Genomic DNA, 17,479 nt, shown 5'->3' on the forward strand with positions numbered 1-17,479 from the left:
ACAGGTGATTGCCTGGTCTTGGAAGACGCCAGCGCTGAACATAGTGTTGTAGTGGCAATGATACACGATAAGACCCAGGCAGGCAACCTTATAGGATAGTGTGGAGTTGCAACAAAATTTGGTGGCAAAGGCTTGACAAACTTGCCTCCTGATTTTGTCAACTCTTTTTGTGCCTGGACTATACTTGTTACCTCACTGCTTGTCCGCTCTTGCTCGCGAGGCAGATAAATTAATTGCAGATTTGTTTGCTTTTAGCTCTTTTTTTAACCTTGTATAACATCTTTGGTTGTGTTGGTGCCATTGTTTTATAGGCCTCCAGTTTTACTTGCATCATCATCTCTCTCTCTCATGTTTCTGCATTCCATCCCATTCTTCAAGCCATTTGTTATTGTATGACCCTCCCTGCGAGGTAGTCTTCTTTAACCAGTTGCCGCCTGGCCTATAGCCAGATGGCGGCCGGGTGAACTACTTTTGGTCATAGTGAAATATGAAAAAGTAATTAAAAAAAACAATTTAAAAATTTGTCAATTTTTTTTTCTTACTGTCACCAGTCAGTGTCCCTGATCACCACCATGCCAGTTATATGATGACGCTGTACTGCACTGGTGACAGTATGTTGAAAAAAAAAACCAATTTGTGAAAATAATTTTTTTTTAATTTCTTCATTTCCGAAAAATTATGAGAAAAAAATTACAACTTCAAAAAACTCGCCATGACTGTTATGAAATACGTCGGACTGTCTACTTTGCTAAAAGGGGTCATTTGGGGGATATCTGTACTGTCCTGACATTTGGGGGATATCTGTACTGTCCTGACATTTGGGGGATATCTGTACTGTCCTGACATTTGGGGGATATCTGTACTGTTCTGACATTTGGGGGATATCTGTACTGTTCTGACATTTGGGGGGATATCTGTACTGTCCTGACATTTGGGGGATATCTGTACTGTTCTGACATTCTTGGACCTCAAGATATTAGATTGGCCGTCAGTACTTCAGGATTGATCAATATTCAGATCTATACCATAGTTTGTGAACTCTATAACTTTCCTACAAACTAAATAATACATCCTAATTTGGGTTATTTTCACCAAAGAAATGTAGTAGAATTTATTTTGGCCTAAATATATGGAGAACAATTATTTATTTGCAAACTTTTATAACACAAAGAAAAATCTGTTTTGTTTGTTTTTTTGTTTTTGTTTTTTTTTCAAAATATTTAGTCTTTTTTTTGTTAATTTAGCAAAAAATAACCCCAGCGGTGATTAAATACCACCAAAAGAAAGCTCTAGTTGTGTGAAGAAAATGATAAAATTTTAGTTTGGGTACAATGTTGCATGACCGCGCAATTGTCATTCAACGTGTGAGAGCGCCGAAACCTGAAAATTGGTCTGGGCAGGAAGGGAGTAAAAGTGCCCGGTATGGAAGTGGTTAAGTCCCTTTATCTACTGTTTTCCGAAGGCATCCCTATTGCCCAATAAATTGTTGGAATTCAAAAAGTTTGCATATAAAGCCTCATGTACACAGACATTTGGCAGCTCCTGTGTGCCTTTTTTAATGTGGTTGTAAAACCATGAAATATGAACATAACATATCCCTCTATAGTGTGTCTCAGTCCGGAGCACAGCAAGTATAATTTGTCTGCTGCCTCCTTCCTCTATCTGCTTGAGTCACTTCTGACAAGTTTTCCCGACACCAAGAGGTAAAAAGGTTATGCGGAGGGAGCTCCAACACACAGCCGGTGACTGACAGCCTCCGCTCTGTTTCTGTTTGCTGTGTGAAGGGGGGTGTTTCCCTTCCCTCCAGTCAGCTCTCACTGAGCCTTTCAGAGTGTAATTTCAGCTCCCCACCCCCTGCTTTCTGAAAGCTCAGACAAGGTGTATATATTCTCTACTTTTAACATCTGTAAAGAAGAGATGGCTGCAGATAAACAGGTACAACTTATGTGGGAGAATTTTGTTTAATCTCTCTATCACCTGAGGGCAGTCACTTCACTGGGTATATGTAAGGGTTTACAAATACTTTTAAATGACATTCTAAATCTAAGATATGATGAAATAAAGGGTTACGTTGTGAGTTACCTTCGAAGTTCTGGCAAATTCAGAAAGGAATCCTCTAATTTTATCAAAAGTGAAACTGTGGCTGGTTACCACCTTTTTGATACTTGTGCATAACTAATGGATTCTTACTGACCTTGTTTAACAGCGGAGTTCATGCCTATTCTTGGTACCAACCTAAATCCAGAGTTTATTTCCGTCTGTAACAATGCCACCTGGGCCATTGGGGAGATCTGCATGCAGATGGGTAAGCATCATTGTTTTCCTTCCTATTTTTACCATTTACTGGATTTTAAAGGATTTGTATACCTCTTTTAAAACTAAATGTTATTGCCTTCTCCACACCTGGTTACTTTAATTCCAGCAGCTATAAAATGAGTATTTCTACACATTTTGCCTTCAGTTTTAGTTTAAAGCCCAACTCTGGTCAGATGTAAAATACACAAATACACGAAGGTCTGTGTTCCTAAATATGTCCTTTTTTTTTTTTAAAGTAATTTTTAAATGCAAGCAAGGTAGGTACCTGAACTTGAATTGGTATCAGCCTTTTGCATGCTCTTTACAGCAGAGTTCAGACTGGGAGAAGGAGAAAGAACTCAAGGAGCCAATCTGCTGATGGCATTCCAGACTAACCCATCCGTGATCAGGGTGCCGCTTCTCCTTTCTCTGTCCGGGGGGGGGGGGGGGGAGTCCAGACCTATAGGTGTTGATGAACTGCAGCAGAGAAAAATCTTCTCTCCTTCCCTGCCAGACAGGGCTGAGCAATGTAAATCAGACATTCATAGACAGAAATTCAAAACCATAGGCAAGATAAATAGCTCCCTTTTCTTATGTGTATTTCATTTGTGTTTCTAGCACTTGCTTGTAGTGTAGTTTTAAGGCCTTTCACATGACTGGTTTGTTGCAGCTGCTGTATTCCTATGGCAAGGATCTGCAGATTCTTGCGGCTACAACGACTGGGTTATACGATCTGCAGCGGCCACTCGGCCCATTTAAACTAATGGCGGGCTGACAGCAGCCACTGCTAATCACATGTAGCCACACACAGCGATTTGCTGCAGTTTGGGACAGATGTGTGAGCCTCGACTCTGATTCAGGGGTTGTTGAGAACCTATGGTATCTCCATTATGGGTTGAACCGGGACTACCTTCTCAGGGAGGAGTCTTCAAATCCAGCATATCTATACACTACTACACAGCCTTTCTAGCAAACGTTGCACAAAAATGAGGATTGTTTTCTTTTCATGTACGGTACATGCTTAAGCTGAGGGTTCATTCAGAATGTTTGGCGTTAATGAGGTCACACCCCTTTAGCACCTGATGGGAGATATATCTATCTATATTTCTCTCTATCTATAAAATCAATCTCTCTCTCTCTCTCTCTCTCTCTCTCTCTCTCTCTCTCTCTCTCTCTCTATACAGTTAGGTCCATTCTATATATTTGGACACAGGCACAATTTTCATACTTTTGGCTCTGTATGCCACCAGAATTAATTAAAACGAAACAATCCAAATTAATTTGAAGTGAAAACTTTCAGCTTTAATTCAAGGGGTTGAACATAAATATCAAGTACAAATTTTAAGAACTGCAGCCATTTTTATACACAGTCCCTCCATTTTCAGGGGCTCAATTGTAATTGGACAAATGAATATAAGCATAAATAAAATGTTAATGTTTAATATTTTGTTGAGAATCCTTTACTGGCAATGACTGCCTGAAGTCTGGAACCCATGGACATTACCAAAGACTGGGTTTCCTCCTTTCTGATGCTTTGCCAGGCTCTAACTGCAGCTGTCTTCAGTTCTTTGTGGGTCTTTCTGCCTTTAGTTTTGCCTTCAGCAAGTAAAATAAATGCTCAATTGGGTTGAGATCAGGTGATTGACTCGGCCATTGCAGAATATGCCACTTCTTTTCTTTCAAAAGTTCCTGGGTTGCTTTTGCAATGTGTTTTAGATCATTGTCCATCTGTACTGTGAAGCGCTGTCCAATCAGCTTTGCTGCATTTGGCTGAATCTGGGCTGACAGTAAATCTTTAAACTGCAGAATTCATCCGGCTGCTTCTGTCTTCTGTCACATCATCAATAAACACTAATGACCCAGTGCCACTGGAAGCCATGCATGCCCATGCCATCACACTGCCTCCACCATGTTTTACAGATGACTTGTGTGCTTTGGATCATGAGCTGTTCCAAGCCTTCTCCACACTTTTTTTTTTTTTTTTTTTTTCCCCCTATCATTCTGGTATAGATTAATCTTCGTTTCATCCATCCAAAGAATGCTGGTCTGACTTTTTTAGATGTTTTTTGGCAAAAGCTAGTCTGGCTTTTCTATTCTTCAGGCTTATGAATGGTTTGCACCTTGTGGTGAACCCTCTGTATTTGCTCTCGTGAAGTCTTCTCTTGATTGTAGACTTTGACAATGATACGCCCACCTCCTGGAGAGTGTCCTTCACTTGTCTGGATGTTGTAAATGGGTTTTTCTTTGCCATAGAGAGGATCTTGCGATCATCCACCACTGTTGTCTTCCGTGGACGTCCATGTCTTTTTTTTGTTCCTGAGCTCACCAGTGCGTTCTTCTTTCCTCAGAATGTACCAAACTGTTGATTTGGCCACTCCTAATGTTGCTGCTATCTCTCTGATGGGTTTGTTTAGTTTTTGAAGCCTTACAATGGCCTGTTTCACTTGCATGGACAGCTCCTTTGAACGCATGATGTAGGTTCACAGCAATAGATTCCAAATGCAAATGCCACCCTTAGAATCAACTCCAGATCTTTACCTGCTTAACTGATGAAGAAATAACGAAAGAGTAGCCCACACCTGGCCATGAAACCCGCTTTTGATTCAATTGTCCAATTACATTTGGTCCCTTGAAAAAGGGGTATGGCTACTCTTAAGAGCTGTAATTCCTAAACCCTTCCTCCAATTTGGATGTGCATACCCTCAAATTAAACCTGAGAATGTGCACTTTCAGCCCATATCCATTATAGAACTATAGCGTGAGTATGTTTTGGTAAATACCTGAAAAAATCTAAAATTGTGCCTGTTTCCAAATATATATGGACCTAACTGTATATTTATCTATATTGTGCGTATAGGCTATTGGGATTTGAACACAGGTAATTCTATTGCAGCGCATGGTCAGTGACCAGACCTGAACCTGTAGTTCTCCTACAACTTGTCACTTTGCCCCATATTGGTACTATATCCACTGGAGCATTTTGCAGTGTAAGAACTGGCGAGAGAAGAAGTAATTTGATGCAGTTGGCCAGCTTAAACATGTATTTGAATAAAAAATCCTCTTTGTGCAACGTTTGCTAGAAAGGGTGCAACTGGTTCATTCAGAATTTTTGATAACATGTTGTCACACACCTTTAGCATCTGATGGGATATATATATATATATATATATATATATATATATATATATATATATTTGGGTTTTGAGTACAAGCATATCTTATTTCTATTGCATCAGTAACATGTTCATTCTAATTATGGTGACTCTTGTTTTTCATCCAAACAGGAGCAGAGATGCAGCCGTATGTCCCTATGGTTTTGAATAACCTTGTCGAAATTATTAACCGGCCCAACACCCCTAAAACACTTCTTGAAAACACAGGTTAGCCAAAGTAGTATTGCATTTATCTATTATTGGCTTTTATTTATTTATTTTAATTTTATTGTTTTGTGCCTCCTTTTTTAATTTAATTTTTTTCTTCTGGGTAATCCTGTAAATAATGTAGCAATTACCATCGGACGTCTTGGTTGTGTGTGTCCCCAAGAAGTGTCTCCCATGTTGCAACAGTTTATCAGGCCTTGGTAAGTCAGTGAAATACATTTGCTGTGAGGCACTATACCTGAATATTTTTCTTAAATGTTTGTAATTGTTTTTCTTCAACTGATCTTTTATTTTATAGGTGTACCTCACTTCGGAACATTCGTGACAATGAGGAGAAAGACTCTGCTTTCAGAGGGATCTGTATAATGATTGGTGTGAATCCGGGTGGGGTTGTGCAGGCAAGTTTTCTAAATTTAGACTTTCATTTGCTGCTAAAAGAGATATTGTGTGTATGTCTGTGTACAGTCGGGCTCGAAAGTTTGGGCACCCCAGCTGAAAAATTTGTATTAATGTGCATAAAGAAGCCAAGGAAAGATGGAAAAATCTCCAAAAGTCATCAAATTACAGATTAGACATTCTTATAATATGTCAACAAGTTAGATTTTATTTCCATCATTTACACTTTCAAAATAACAGAAAACAAAAAAATGGCGTCTGCAAAAGTTTGGGCACCCTGCAGAATTTATAGCATGCACTGCCCCCTTGGCAAAGCTGAGACCTGCCAGTGTCATGGATTGTTCTCAATCATCGTCTGGGAAGACCAGGTGATGTCAATCTCAAAGGTTTTAAATGCCCAGACTCATCTGACCTTGCCCCAACAATCAGCACCATGGGTTCTTCTAAGCAGTTGTCTAGAAAACTGAAACTGAAAATAGTTGACGCTCACAAAGCTGGAGAAGGCTATAAGAAGATGGCAAAGCGTTTTCAGATGTCAATATCCTCTGTTCGGAATGTAATTAAGAAATGACAGTCATCGGGAACAGTGGAAGTTAAAGCAAGATCTGGAAGACCAAGAAAAATATCAGACGGAACAGCTCGCAGGATTGTGAGAAAAACAATTCAAAACCCACGTTTGACTGCACGATCCCTCCAGAAAGATCTGGCAGACACTGGAGTTGTGGTACACTATTCCACTATAAAGAGATACTTGTACAAATATGGTCTTTGTGGAAGAGTCATCAGAAGAAAACCTCTTCTACGTCCTCACCACAAAAATCATCGTTTGAACTTTGCAAATGAACATATAGACAAGCCTGATGCATTTTGGAAACAAGTTCTGTGGACCGATGAGGTTAAAATTGAACTTTTTGGCCCGAATGAGCAAAGGTATGTTTGGAGAAGAAGGGGCACAGAATTTAATGAAAAGAACCTCTGTCCAACTGTTAAGCATGGGGCTGGATCAATCATGCTTTGGGGTTGTGTTGCAGCCAGTGGCACAGGGAACATCTCACGAGTAGAAGGAAAAATGGATTCAATAAAATTTCAGCAAATTTTGGATGGTAACTTGATGCCATCTGTGAAAAAGCTGAAGTTAAAGAGAGGATGGCTTCTACAAATGGATAATGATCCTAAACACACCTCGAAATCCATGGGGGATTACATCAAGAGGCGTAAACTGAAGGTTTTGCCATGGCCTTCACAATCTCCTGACCTCAACATAATTGAAAATCTATGGATAGACCTTAAAAGAGCAGTGCGTGACAGACAGCCCAGAAATCTCAAAGAACTGGAAGACTTTTGTAAGGAAGAATGGGCAAAGATACCTCAAACAAGAATTGAAAGACTCTTGGCTGGCTACAAAAAGCGTTTACAAGCTGTGATACTTGCCAAAGGGGGCAGTACAAGATATTAACTCTGCAGGGTGCCCAAACTTTTGCAGACGCCATTTTTTTGTTTTCTGTTATTTTGAAAGTGTAAATGATGGAAATAAAATCTAACTTTTGTTGACATTATAAGAATGTCTAATCTGTAATTTGATGCCTTTTGGAGATTTTTCCATCTTTCCTTGGCTTCTTTATGCACATTAATACAAATTTTTAGCTGGGGTGCCCAAACTTTCGATCCCCACTGTATATATAATATATATGTGTATTATAAAATATTTTTTTATTCATTTTGAGACTTTTTTAATAGAAACCTGTGTTAACAGTAACAACTATTTTAGTAGTGATTATTTTTAAGAGTATTCATTTTCTATAATACGCTTCTTTTTTTTTTTTTTTCTTTTTTTTTCTTTTGATAGGACTTCATCTTTTTCTGTGATGCAGTAGCCTCCTGGGTCAGTCCAAAAGATGATCTGAGAGACATGTTCTATAAGGTGAGTTTGGTGAGGTGAAGCTCTACTGCTGCTTTATGCATTCATTGCATAGGATCCTTGCCTTATGGCCTGCTGCGGAACAGAGTCCCAGAAACTTCAACTAGCCCAATTGCTTTAACATTGAAGAAGTTACATGGATCCTAATTAGCAGTAGCTGCTTTTTCTCTTTGGAAGACTGCTGAGCAAATTTAATAAATTGCTAGTTTTGTTTTGGAATTTGTTTTTTTTCCTTTAACTAAAAACGTTGTACTTACCTGCTCAGTGCAACAATATCGCACAGACATGTCCTCCTCGCCTCCATTTTGGCAGTCCCCTGCCAAGTCTATCCGCTCCTCTCTCCCCCAGGCGCCTCCTCGGCAAACTGGTGCTAAGGAGGCACCTGTGCGTGCGACTTCCTGAGCTTGGCTGTGTGCATCCTTAGACACACATGGTGTCATTAAGCCATGGCCCTCACAGGAGGCGTTTGATTGCTATCAGTGGGAGCCTAAGGCTGCTGCTGTTCCCAATGCCTCCTGTGAGGCCAGGAAACGAGAACGTGTTTGTTTGTTTTTTCTGTAGATATCTTACCCCTCCTATTATGAATAAATTGAGGGGAGGTGTTCTGTAGTTCTTAATCACTACTTGCCCTAGAGTGCATTAAAATGACTTTTCTTCTGTCAGTTGTGGCTGTAGCTCATCCCCAGGCTGAAGCCCAGTGTATGGGCGTTCTCATGGGGCAGTTACAGCACAGACTGAACCCCTACCCTCTGTTTAAAGCAATGTGCAGTGTTCCAGCCTGCTGCTCCTTACACGGCACTAACAGTTTGTATATCTTCCTCCTCCGGTTAGCTATACAAGCTATTTAGAAAGAGCGCTATGTGAAGAGCTAGCGGTTTGTAACTCTTCACTGACTCTGGCAGACGTTCCAGGAGGCACGTCCTGGCAACCTAATGTTTTACTAGCTTCCCAGCTTATTTGCTGTATTTCTTTACTCCCCTTTCCTCCAAGAAATCCTCAGTTCCCCGTTCCTTCACCTCAGTAGCTTGGGTTTCCCTATCAACCAGGCAAGGTTTATGTCAGCTTTTTGTCTGGGCTGCAGTAGGTAGGCCCAAAAAAGCTCCTATAGCGATGAGTGAGAGAAGGCATTCATTCATTTGCCTGTCATCTGTGCTGGCCCCTCACTCTGCTGGTCTTCAGCATGCACCTGCTGTTTGGAGAGGAGTAGTGTCAGTCGACTATCCACCTCCTTGCGCCAGCGTGGTTGAAAAGCAGTGGGTCGTTGATTGTACTATATACTTGACAATTGGTACCCTTGCGAGGGTCCTTCTTTTCTAAATGATTGTACTTTTATTTCTTCAAACACGAAAAGTGAAAAACCAATAAAAATTATTGTACAAGAAAGGTTGTGGGGGCTGGGGGCAGCTAGCTATCTGACCACACTGCAATGCAATCTCCTAACCTCAAAATGGGACCAAGTGCGACATGCACTTAGTTGTTTGGGGTAATTTTTATGTATTTTTTTTTTTAGTGTGTTTTTTGTTTGTTTTTTTTTAAATCTGATGATACTTTAAGATCTCATGAGCCAGTGAGGTGATGCTAAGCATGTAAAGTTACTTTGCAGCCAGTATTTGAAACTATATTATGCATGGGGATCTGCACAGTGTAGTGCTACCTGTTCAGCTAAAACTATTTTTAAAGCCACTTTTATGCGTTGCAAGCCTGTACCCTAATCTTGTCTTGCTTTCTTCTGTTTTTAGATTTTGCACGGTTTTAAGGAGCAGGTGGGAGAGGAAAATTGGAACCAATTTTCTGAGCAGTTTCCACCTCTGCTGAAGGAACGTCTAGCCGCATTCTATGGCGTGTAATGTCAACTGGGGAAGATCTACACACACCCAGCGTGGGAGGTGAGATGGCGAATGATTAGGCATGGGGGGGGGGGGGGGAGTTAAATGGCATCCATTGTACTAAACCATGTCTTTGAAGGAGAGGTGGATGCTGTTTCTTGTTTTGCCAGTATTGGTGGCTTTTTTGTGTAGTAGAAGTCAGAGTAGTGAACGTGTCCTGGCCTAAAACGTTCCGAAGGTAAAACAGTGTTAATGTGTACCAGCATTAGTGTTCATTTTCTTCCCTGAGCTTCTCTGGAGTCTCTTGGATCCTAGGTGCAGTCTAAATGTAAACATGTGGCCTCTACTTCTAAGAGAAACTTCACAGTAGAGTAAGCTGGGTTTTACACCAGCCATAGATGCATCAAATTGTCGCCGGATACGCAGGAACCGGCTGAAGTTTGATCAATGTATGGGCAGGCTGGCTGTATGAAAGTCGTTCCATCAGTTGACTTCAGTACAACCAGCCTGTCAAATTTTTTGCATGCAGTTACTGCCAGCTGCTATTGCCGCTAGCTGTAATCATTGTGTTCTGTCGACTGGAAAGGCTCACCGCCCAACAGTCAGTGTTGATGGGGGAATTTGAGTGATTTTCTTTCCTGCAAATCGAATCCTCTATGGCTTGCCTTAGCACTGTGCCTTTTCTTTCTTTTATGCGTGTACTTTGTTTACATTACAGATTAGAAGGCTGTCAAGTCACTGCAGGAAAGGAGAGCTGAGATGCACAGTCAAATGCAGGACAGGGGCTGAGATGCCAGGTCACTGCTGGGGAAGGAAGGAGGGTTGGGGAGTATAACAGATATATTAGGGGAGTTTAACACCTACAATGAAATGGAGTACTTACTGCTGTAAATCGAGGATGCGTTACTCCACAATGGCTGCAGCAAGCACAGAGGTCTTGGCTTGTCAAATATGTATATGCTTGATTGTCTAGTCTACCACACTGCTTTTCATTGCTGTATATACATTTTTTTTTAATTTTTTTTTTTTCAGGTTCCTGTTTGGTCCATGAGGTGATTGGGGAGAATGGTGTCCTACGCCCCACACATCAGTCTTTAGCAGGGTTTCAGGGATCAGTATCCAGGGCCAATAACATCCTTCCACTCCAGACTCCATCCACCTGACTCCCAAGGAACCTCAGCGGAGCACAGGAGGACGTGAACACCATCAACATCCTCCCGCCCCCCCAGGGATCTTTTTAGTTTATATGTGGAGCATGATGGGAGGGGAGTTGAGTCTTAGGATTTACAATGTTACCCTTGTAGGGTGGGGGTAGGGGATGTACTGGGGGGCGGAGCTGGTCCCACGTCAGGATCTGTTATTGGGCGGGTAAGAGGGAGAGGAGGGTTGGAGGGTTAGACTAATAGAGTGGGAGGGAGGAGGGGCATCTACAGGTAGAGACATTTGATTGTTCCCCTGCAATTCAGCGCAGGTTAGAGTCAAACATTTAAAAAGAAAAAAAAAAAATTCACAGAAGAATAGGGTTGCAGCCACAGAACAGAAGGTCGGCCATCTTTTATAGGCCCAGAGTCAGAGAGAATGGGAGAAATGTGAAGCTACGTGCTAGACACTTGGCGGATCTGCTTGCGAGAAGTAGGAAGTGTCTCGTTACTTTGCCAGTTTGCACAAACTTTTACTAGCTGACTACATTTCATCCTTGTTTTCAGTACACAAGTAGATTGGGTCTGTAATTCAAGGTTAATGTGAGAATTTAATGTGCTGCTGCTGTGCTTAAGCCGTTGCTATTGCTTGCACTTTTACTAACAGCCGCCAGGTAAGTGGGGTCTGAAAAGCAGAGCTAGTGAAGGACCCTATAGAGGTCACATTAGAAAATTGCAATCATATTGCACTATATGATTTTTGAGGAAATCAATAAAAAAACATTTTGGTAGGTAATATTGCTGCAAGGTTAAAGCTCTATGTACAAAGGCCTAAAGGCCACGGAGCTTGACACCACAGCACATCCATTTTGCTTTTATGGCAGTAGCGCAGTAATACTTTTGTTCACTTCATGAGGGAGCAGTGGTTGCTGTGTAGACAGAGCAGGTCTGTGTTGCACTGGGACATAACTTTGTGCAGTTTATGGTCTTTTAAAGTACATTAAAAGAAAACTTTTGCTGATATAAATACAAAGGCTGTAAATGCCCATCTCTTCTGAAAGTGCTGTTTTTTTTTACTATCGTTCTGACTGTATAGCTTTAATAGGTTATGAGCAAGCTTGCTCATCTGTAGTTTGTACTAAACTTACTGCACGCTTGGTCCTGGTCAGCAACTCTAAAATTATTAAAGGCCATGCTTTTAAGGAGGTAATCGCCAAAGGCAACAGTCGAATTTGTTCAGACTGTTTTAAAGCAGAACTCCGGGCAGAAATTTTATGACCTCTCGGTATTTTGGTTGATTTCATGCCTCACTGCAGTATGCTTGTTTTTTTTTCCTGTGATCTTTCATCTGTGAGAAATCCATTGTGCATTATTTGAATCAGGGCTAAATTCCCTGTGACATCTGTGTTGTAAGACTGCACAGCAACGTAGTTCTGTCTCACTGTAGTGGGCGGATATGGGTGTCCAAGACTCATGGCCTGAACAGCCCACTGATGCAGCTTCATTTGATTGACGTGGCAGGATGCTCCTGGACTCTCCTGCCTTCTATGATCTCACACACTGACAGGCCAGGAGTCCCCTTGTCTGTCATAACTCTCCACAGAGATTTAACAGAAAGGGAAGGGGCATAGCTAGAGGTTCACAGGTGGTCATTCAATGCAGTAATTACATAATAATTGTATCTGCCCACATTCATACCTACTGATTACTATGCCCACTGCATGATGGGAACTGTAGTTTATAATGGGTGCAGTGTACGAAAGCGGGATATGATGTGCATGCCTGGATTTATACCTCCTCCTGTAGCCGGCTAAAGCTATTTTTTTTTTAAAAACTGTAGAGATGATGTCACAGAAATTACAATCTATTTTTCTGCTGAACAGTGAGGTTTATAAACTACCTACTTAATATTTCTACTTTTTTAGATCAGGTCAGTGTACAGATTACTCAATTTGTTCTGCATCCCGGAGTCGAGCTTTAAGCATTCGATCAGTCAGTCTCTCTTCTGTTCAGTTTTTCTATCTATACATTTTCTCTGGAGATGCAGTAAATAAAAGAAAAAAAAAAAAAAGCAAACTGCTCAAATGTAAAGGGCCCAAAGGCAATGGGATGATTTGGTGAAGAAATACAAACAGTGACCCCTTTCCTTAGAACAGACAGAAGCAGAGATGACTGCTGTATGGTTGGTATAGGTCAGGGGTGGGCAACTGTGGCCCTCCAGCTGTTGTAGAACTACAAGTCCCATGAGGCATTGCAAAATTGACAGTTACAAGCATGACTCCCAAAGGCAGAGGCATGATGGGACTTGTAGTTCACAAACAGCTGGAGGGCCACAGTTGCCCTCCCCTGGTATAGGTTGTGTTGTGGAGTCTGACCCTTCAAGGCTCCCTATGGCTCGGTGCACCCCAACACTCTAACCTTGGTGTGCAGACAGCTGTTGGAAAAGCATCACATTCAGAACGCAGTTGGAAAGCATTTGGCCAGTAACTTGGCCTACTCTCCGCAGCCTTTGAGTTCTATAGATGATTATATTTTTTGTAATATAGGTACTGGCTGTAGATTTTAACAGGCATTTAGCAGGGGACAGTTGGCGTGAGCTCTGTAGATGTTTAGTAAATGCATGCTCTCTTGCAGCTCCCTTCTGGCAGATCTGAATACAGATCTTGGAAAGCTGACTGTAGTTTTTAACAAACCTATAAACTCTGGGCTGAAATTTGCAGATGATTACTAAAGGTCTGCTTTAAAGGAAAACTTAACCATGGTTAGAGATGAATACATAACTGCACCACAAGTAATTTTTTGTGCTTTGTTGCTAAAACAAAAACCTATCATTTTTCAAATCATTCTAATGGGGATACTCTGACAGCGGCAACAGCTAACCTTCACAAATGGTATGTAATTGGCTTCCTGCTCTTCCCATCTGTTTTGATAATGGCGGGCAGCCTGTCCAAATCAGGATGTGATTGGAATCTGTGTCCCGAATAGCAGCGGGATACAACTGCAGTGCTAGTTTATTAGAATTTTTGCAATGAATGTAACAAACATGAAGGGGATTTGTTTTCCTCAATAAAAGTGGAGTGACACTAATGTGATGCTTTTCAGACTGGTGTTTCCAACCCAAGATTAAATTCAAAATGAACTTTGTATTTAAATTGGCTAAAAACATTCAGAGTGCATAAAAAAAAAAGAAAAAAATGGGTTCTATGTTTTGCAGTTTTTCCAAAGCAGCCCCAGTCTTAGTAGGAAAGGCTGTCCCCTGCTAGCAGCTATAAAATGGGACACTTCCTCCCTCTGTGGGAGCAGTAGTCTCATTGCAGAGCAACAGCATGCCCTTCACTGAGTAAGCTCTTTAGCTCTGCAGTTGGCAAAGCTATGCTTCTCAGCAATTGGAAAGATCTGACTCCGCATAAGGCATGTTAAACCTCTGCAACGATCACTGCTTCCGTACAGGTAGCAAGGGTTACATTTTGCAGCATGCTGGCAAGGGACAGGCTTTTTTACTCAAGCTGCGGATGATATTTTAATGAACGCAAACTAAGACTTTACACATCTTTTTGTTTTGATGCATCTGGATTGTATTTAGCGAATGAAAACTAAAAACTGCCGGACGTGTTTTAGCCACCTAGGGTATGTATTCACATCAGTGGCGTCCCGTGGCGGGTGCGCACCGCACAAGGTGACACCTATCGCACGGGGAGACACCAGACCCCCTCCACGAGCTCCATGAAAAGGAAAGTTTTAAAGTAAGTCGATGATCCCCACAAGATGGATCGGATCAGCGGCTTGTGCATAATGAATCGGAGTCCGATCCGTTATGCTCCCCAATCTGCAGATCTGATCCATCTTGCGGGGATCGTCTGCTCGCTTTAAAACTTTCCTTTTCGTACAGCTTGTGCAGAGATCAGTTAACCCGTATAGGTTGCAAGCCGACAATCAACGCAGGATGGATCAGATCTGCGGATTAGGGAGGATAGTGGATCAGACTCCGATCCATTATGCTCAATCCGCAGATCCCATCCATCCTGCGGGGATCGTCGGAGGGGTGACACCAAGTGTTACCGCACCGGTTGACACCAACCCTAGGGACGCCCCTGATTCACATCCAGGTCTTGCACAGCTGCTTTAAAGTGAATCTGATGTAACGTAAAACATCTCTAAGGTAACAGGGCTGAAGTTGTGTACCTTTTTTTGTGTTTAGCCTCCAATTTGATCCTTGTGGAGCCGCTTGCATTCTCGGCTTTTTACGGGGCCTTAGCCTCTGCCTAGGTTGAAACTGAGGCCTCTTCCCTCAAGTGCTAAACCTCAACTCTACCTGTACTTTTTAAGTTCCAGTGAGCAGTATAGACCCTGGCATTAAACAGTCGAATGAAAGGGATGGGGCATATCTGAACCTAACATTCAAAGAGGCTCCAAAGGGTCACAGGCATTTATCTGAAGACTTAACAGCAGTTCTGGAAAAAACTGCAAGGAGGGTTACACTAGGGAACTGTTATAATAAAGAAATGGTTTATTTTGAAGAAAGCCTGGACAATTTGCAGTCTTTTACACTATAATAGGAATTGGGGATTAATGTGGGACTGACACAGGTAGATGCAGGCATTAAGGCACTGCGCTTGGGCACTGTCACTTTAGTAATATTTGGACCTGCTCTGGGTCAATTTTGATAAATAAGCACAGCAACCATAAATCACTCATGAAGTCTGCAAACAAAACAAAAAATAAATAAAATGTCGTTCTGGTTTGATGACAATAGCCATTGGACTTAGTTACTGAACTTGGCATGTTTTACTTTGCTATGCTAAGGTCTAGGTCTATGCTAAAACATTCCACTTTTTGTTCCCCTAGCAGCTATAATAAATATTTTAGGACTGGTAAGAATTCCAGAGCACAGGTAACGATGAATGCTGATGATGGATGACTTAGAAGGATAGTAGGAGTACTCAGCAGAAGGGGAGGCAGCAGCAAGGTTGAGTATGTGTTTAGGAAGGCATGGCCTTGAGCTACAAAGCTAATGTGGGCTGGTTTTAAGGGGGGAAATAATGACGGTTTGCAGATGAGATGGTTGACAGACAAGTGCAGTGTAGTGTGAGCTCCTGGGCCAAGACGACGCTAGCGCCCTCTCATTACCATCCTCACTTCCTGTTTTGTACAGTAGGGCACACCACTAGGCTCCAGTTGAATTCTGGGACTGTATATTGGTATTTGTGATGTAATGTTTCCTATGGTAAAACTGCAGTGTATTTAGTGTAAAGCCGTCTGCTTGCACCTTTGCTCAGATGAGAATTATATTCTCATTTTATGTATATTTTTTTTTTCATTTTTTTTTTTTTTTGTTAACTAAAATGCAGTTTTTTTGTGACTCTGTTCTGTGTCATGTTTTTATTTGGAAATGGAATTAATTGGTCTGTAGTGTAGTAATGTCAGTGCACCCATAAACCACAACTTAATCGGAGCTCGTGTAAAAACCGTGCTACAATATTCTTTTTTAAATACTTTTGTTTTGCTAAGAGAGGTGTGGGGTAGGGTCTCCTGTTTTTTTTCTGGTAACAAGTAATGTGCTCAGATTGGGAACAACTGATGTTGGGTGCATCGGGCCTGTCGGTGGTCTAGTCCAGGGGTGGGCAACTGTGGCCCTCCAGCTGTTGTAGAACTACAAGTCCCATGAGGCATTGCAAAACTGACAGTTACAAGCATGACTCCCAAAGGCAGAGGCATGATGGGATTTGTAGTTTACCAACAGCTGGAGGGCCACAGTTACCCACCCCCTGGTCTAGCCACTTCAACAAAATAAATGATTTATTTTCCAATGAAGGGTACTGTTGCAGCATACAAAGACATTTTAGACCACAAGTGTCAGTTTGGCAACAGCTGGAGGAACGCCAGTTTAAGTCCCATGAGGCATTGCAAGATTGACAGTTACAAGCCTGACTCCCAAAGGCAGAGGCATGATGGGACTTGTAGTTTTGCAACAGCTGGAGGGCCTTTTTTTTTAGACTATTGTGAATTTCCAACCTTGCAGCAATCGTTTAGGGAAGTCCTCCACCCCCCTTCCCCCCTGTTCTAGCATGACTTTGGGAACTGGCTTTTGGCAAAGATATGCAAATACATGTTTTGAATAATCTGGTGTGGGGGGACTCCAGAGACTTGTACAGTTAAACACATTTAATTTGAAATGCTGATTACATGCATGGTTTTCCAGTTCCCACTCTCACAAATGCTTTTTCTGTCTCCTACACTGAGGGTCACTGGGAGTCTATCACTTAGTTTAAAGCATGTGCCCTTCAGTCGCGTTGATAATAAAGTTGCCAAGCCTCATGGCCCTTTAGGGCAGTCGTCTCTACATTGCAGCCCAGATGTGGCCCTTTGCGTGCCTTTATGCAGCCCTTGCAGCACTATTCCTCCCACTGATACTAACAATGGGGTATTGTTTACGCCCACTGAGGACAAGACTTTTTCTAGTCTGAATACAATCTGTGTCCATTTGGCTACAGTCCAGCCCCCTAAAGTTTGAAGGGCAGTGAACTG

At 41.8% G+C, this 17,479-nt stretch overlaps 1 protein-coding gene across 1 annotated transcript in view; it reads left to right on the forward strand.

Moving 5' to 3' along the window:
• Positions 1-16,313, forward strand: part of TNPO2 (transportin 2) — a 67,853-nt gene extending 51,540 nt beyond the window's left edge. Inside the window, exons 19-25 of the mRNA XM_089660956.1 lie at positions 2,207-2,305; positions 5,580-5,675; positions 5,800-5,875; positions 5,974-6,073; positions 7,918-7,992; positions 9,729-9,875; positions 10,848-16,313. Coding sequence (XP_089517082.1) covers positions 2,207-2,305; positions 5,580-5,675; positions 5,800-5,875; positions 5,974-6,073; positions 7,918-7,992; positions 9,729-9,836 — 554 coding nt within the window. The 3' untranslated portion in view covers positions 9,837-9,875; positions 10,848-16,313. The remainder of the gene's footprint in view (positions 1-2,206; positions 2,306-5,579; positions 5,676-5,799; positions 5,876-5,973; positions 6,074-7,917; positions 7,993-9,728; positions 9,876-10,847) is intronic.
• The last annotated feature ends 1,166 nt before the right edge of the window (positions 16,314-17,479 follow it).

Source organism: Staurois parvus, unplaced genomic scaffold (assembly GCF_062004578.1).
Source record: "Staurois parvus isolate SC_StPar_1 unplaced genomic scaffold, SC_StPar_1.0 ptg001296l, whole genome shotgun sequence".
Taxonomy (NCBI): domain Eukaryota; kingdom Metazoa; phylum Chordata; class Amphibia; order Anura; family Ranidae; genus Staurois; species Staurois parvus.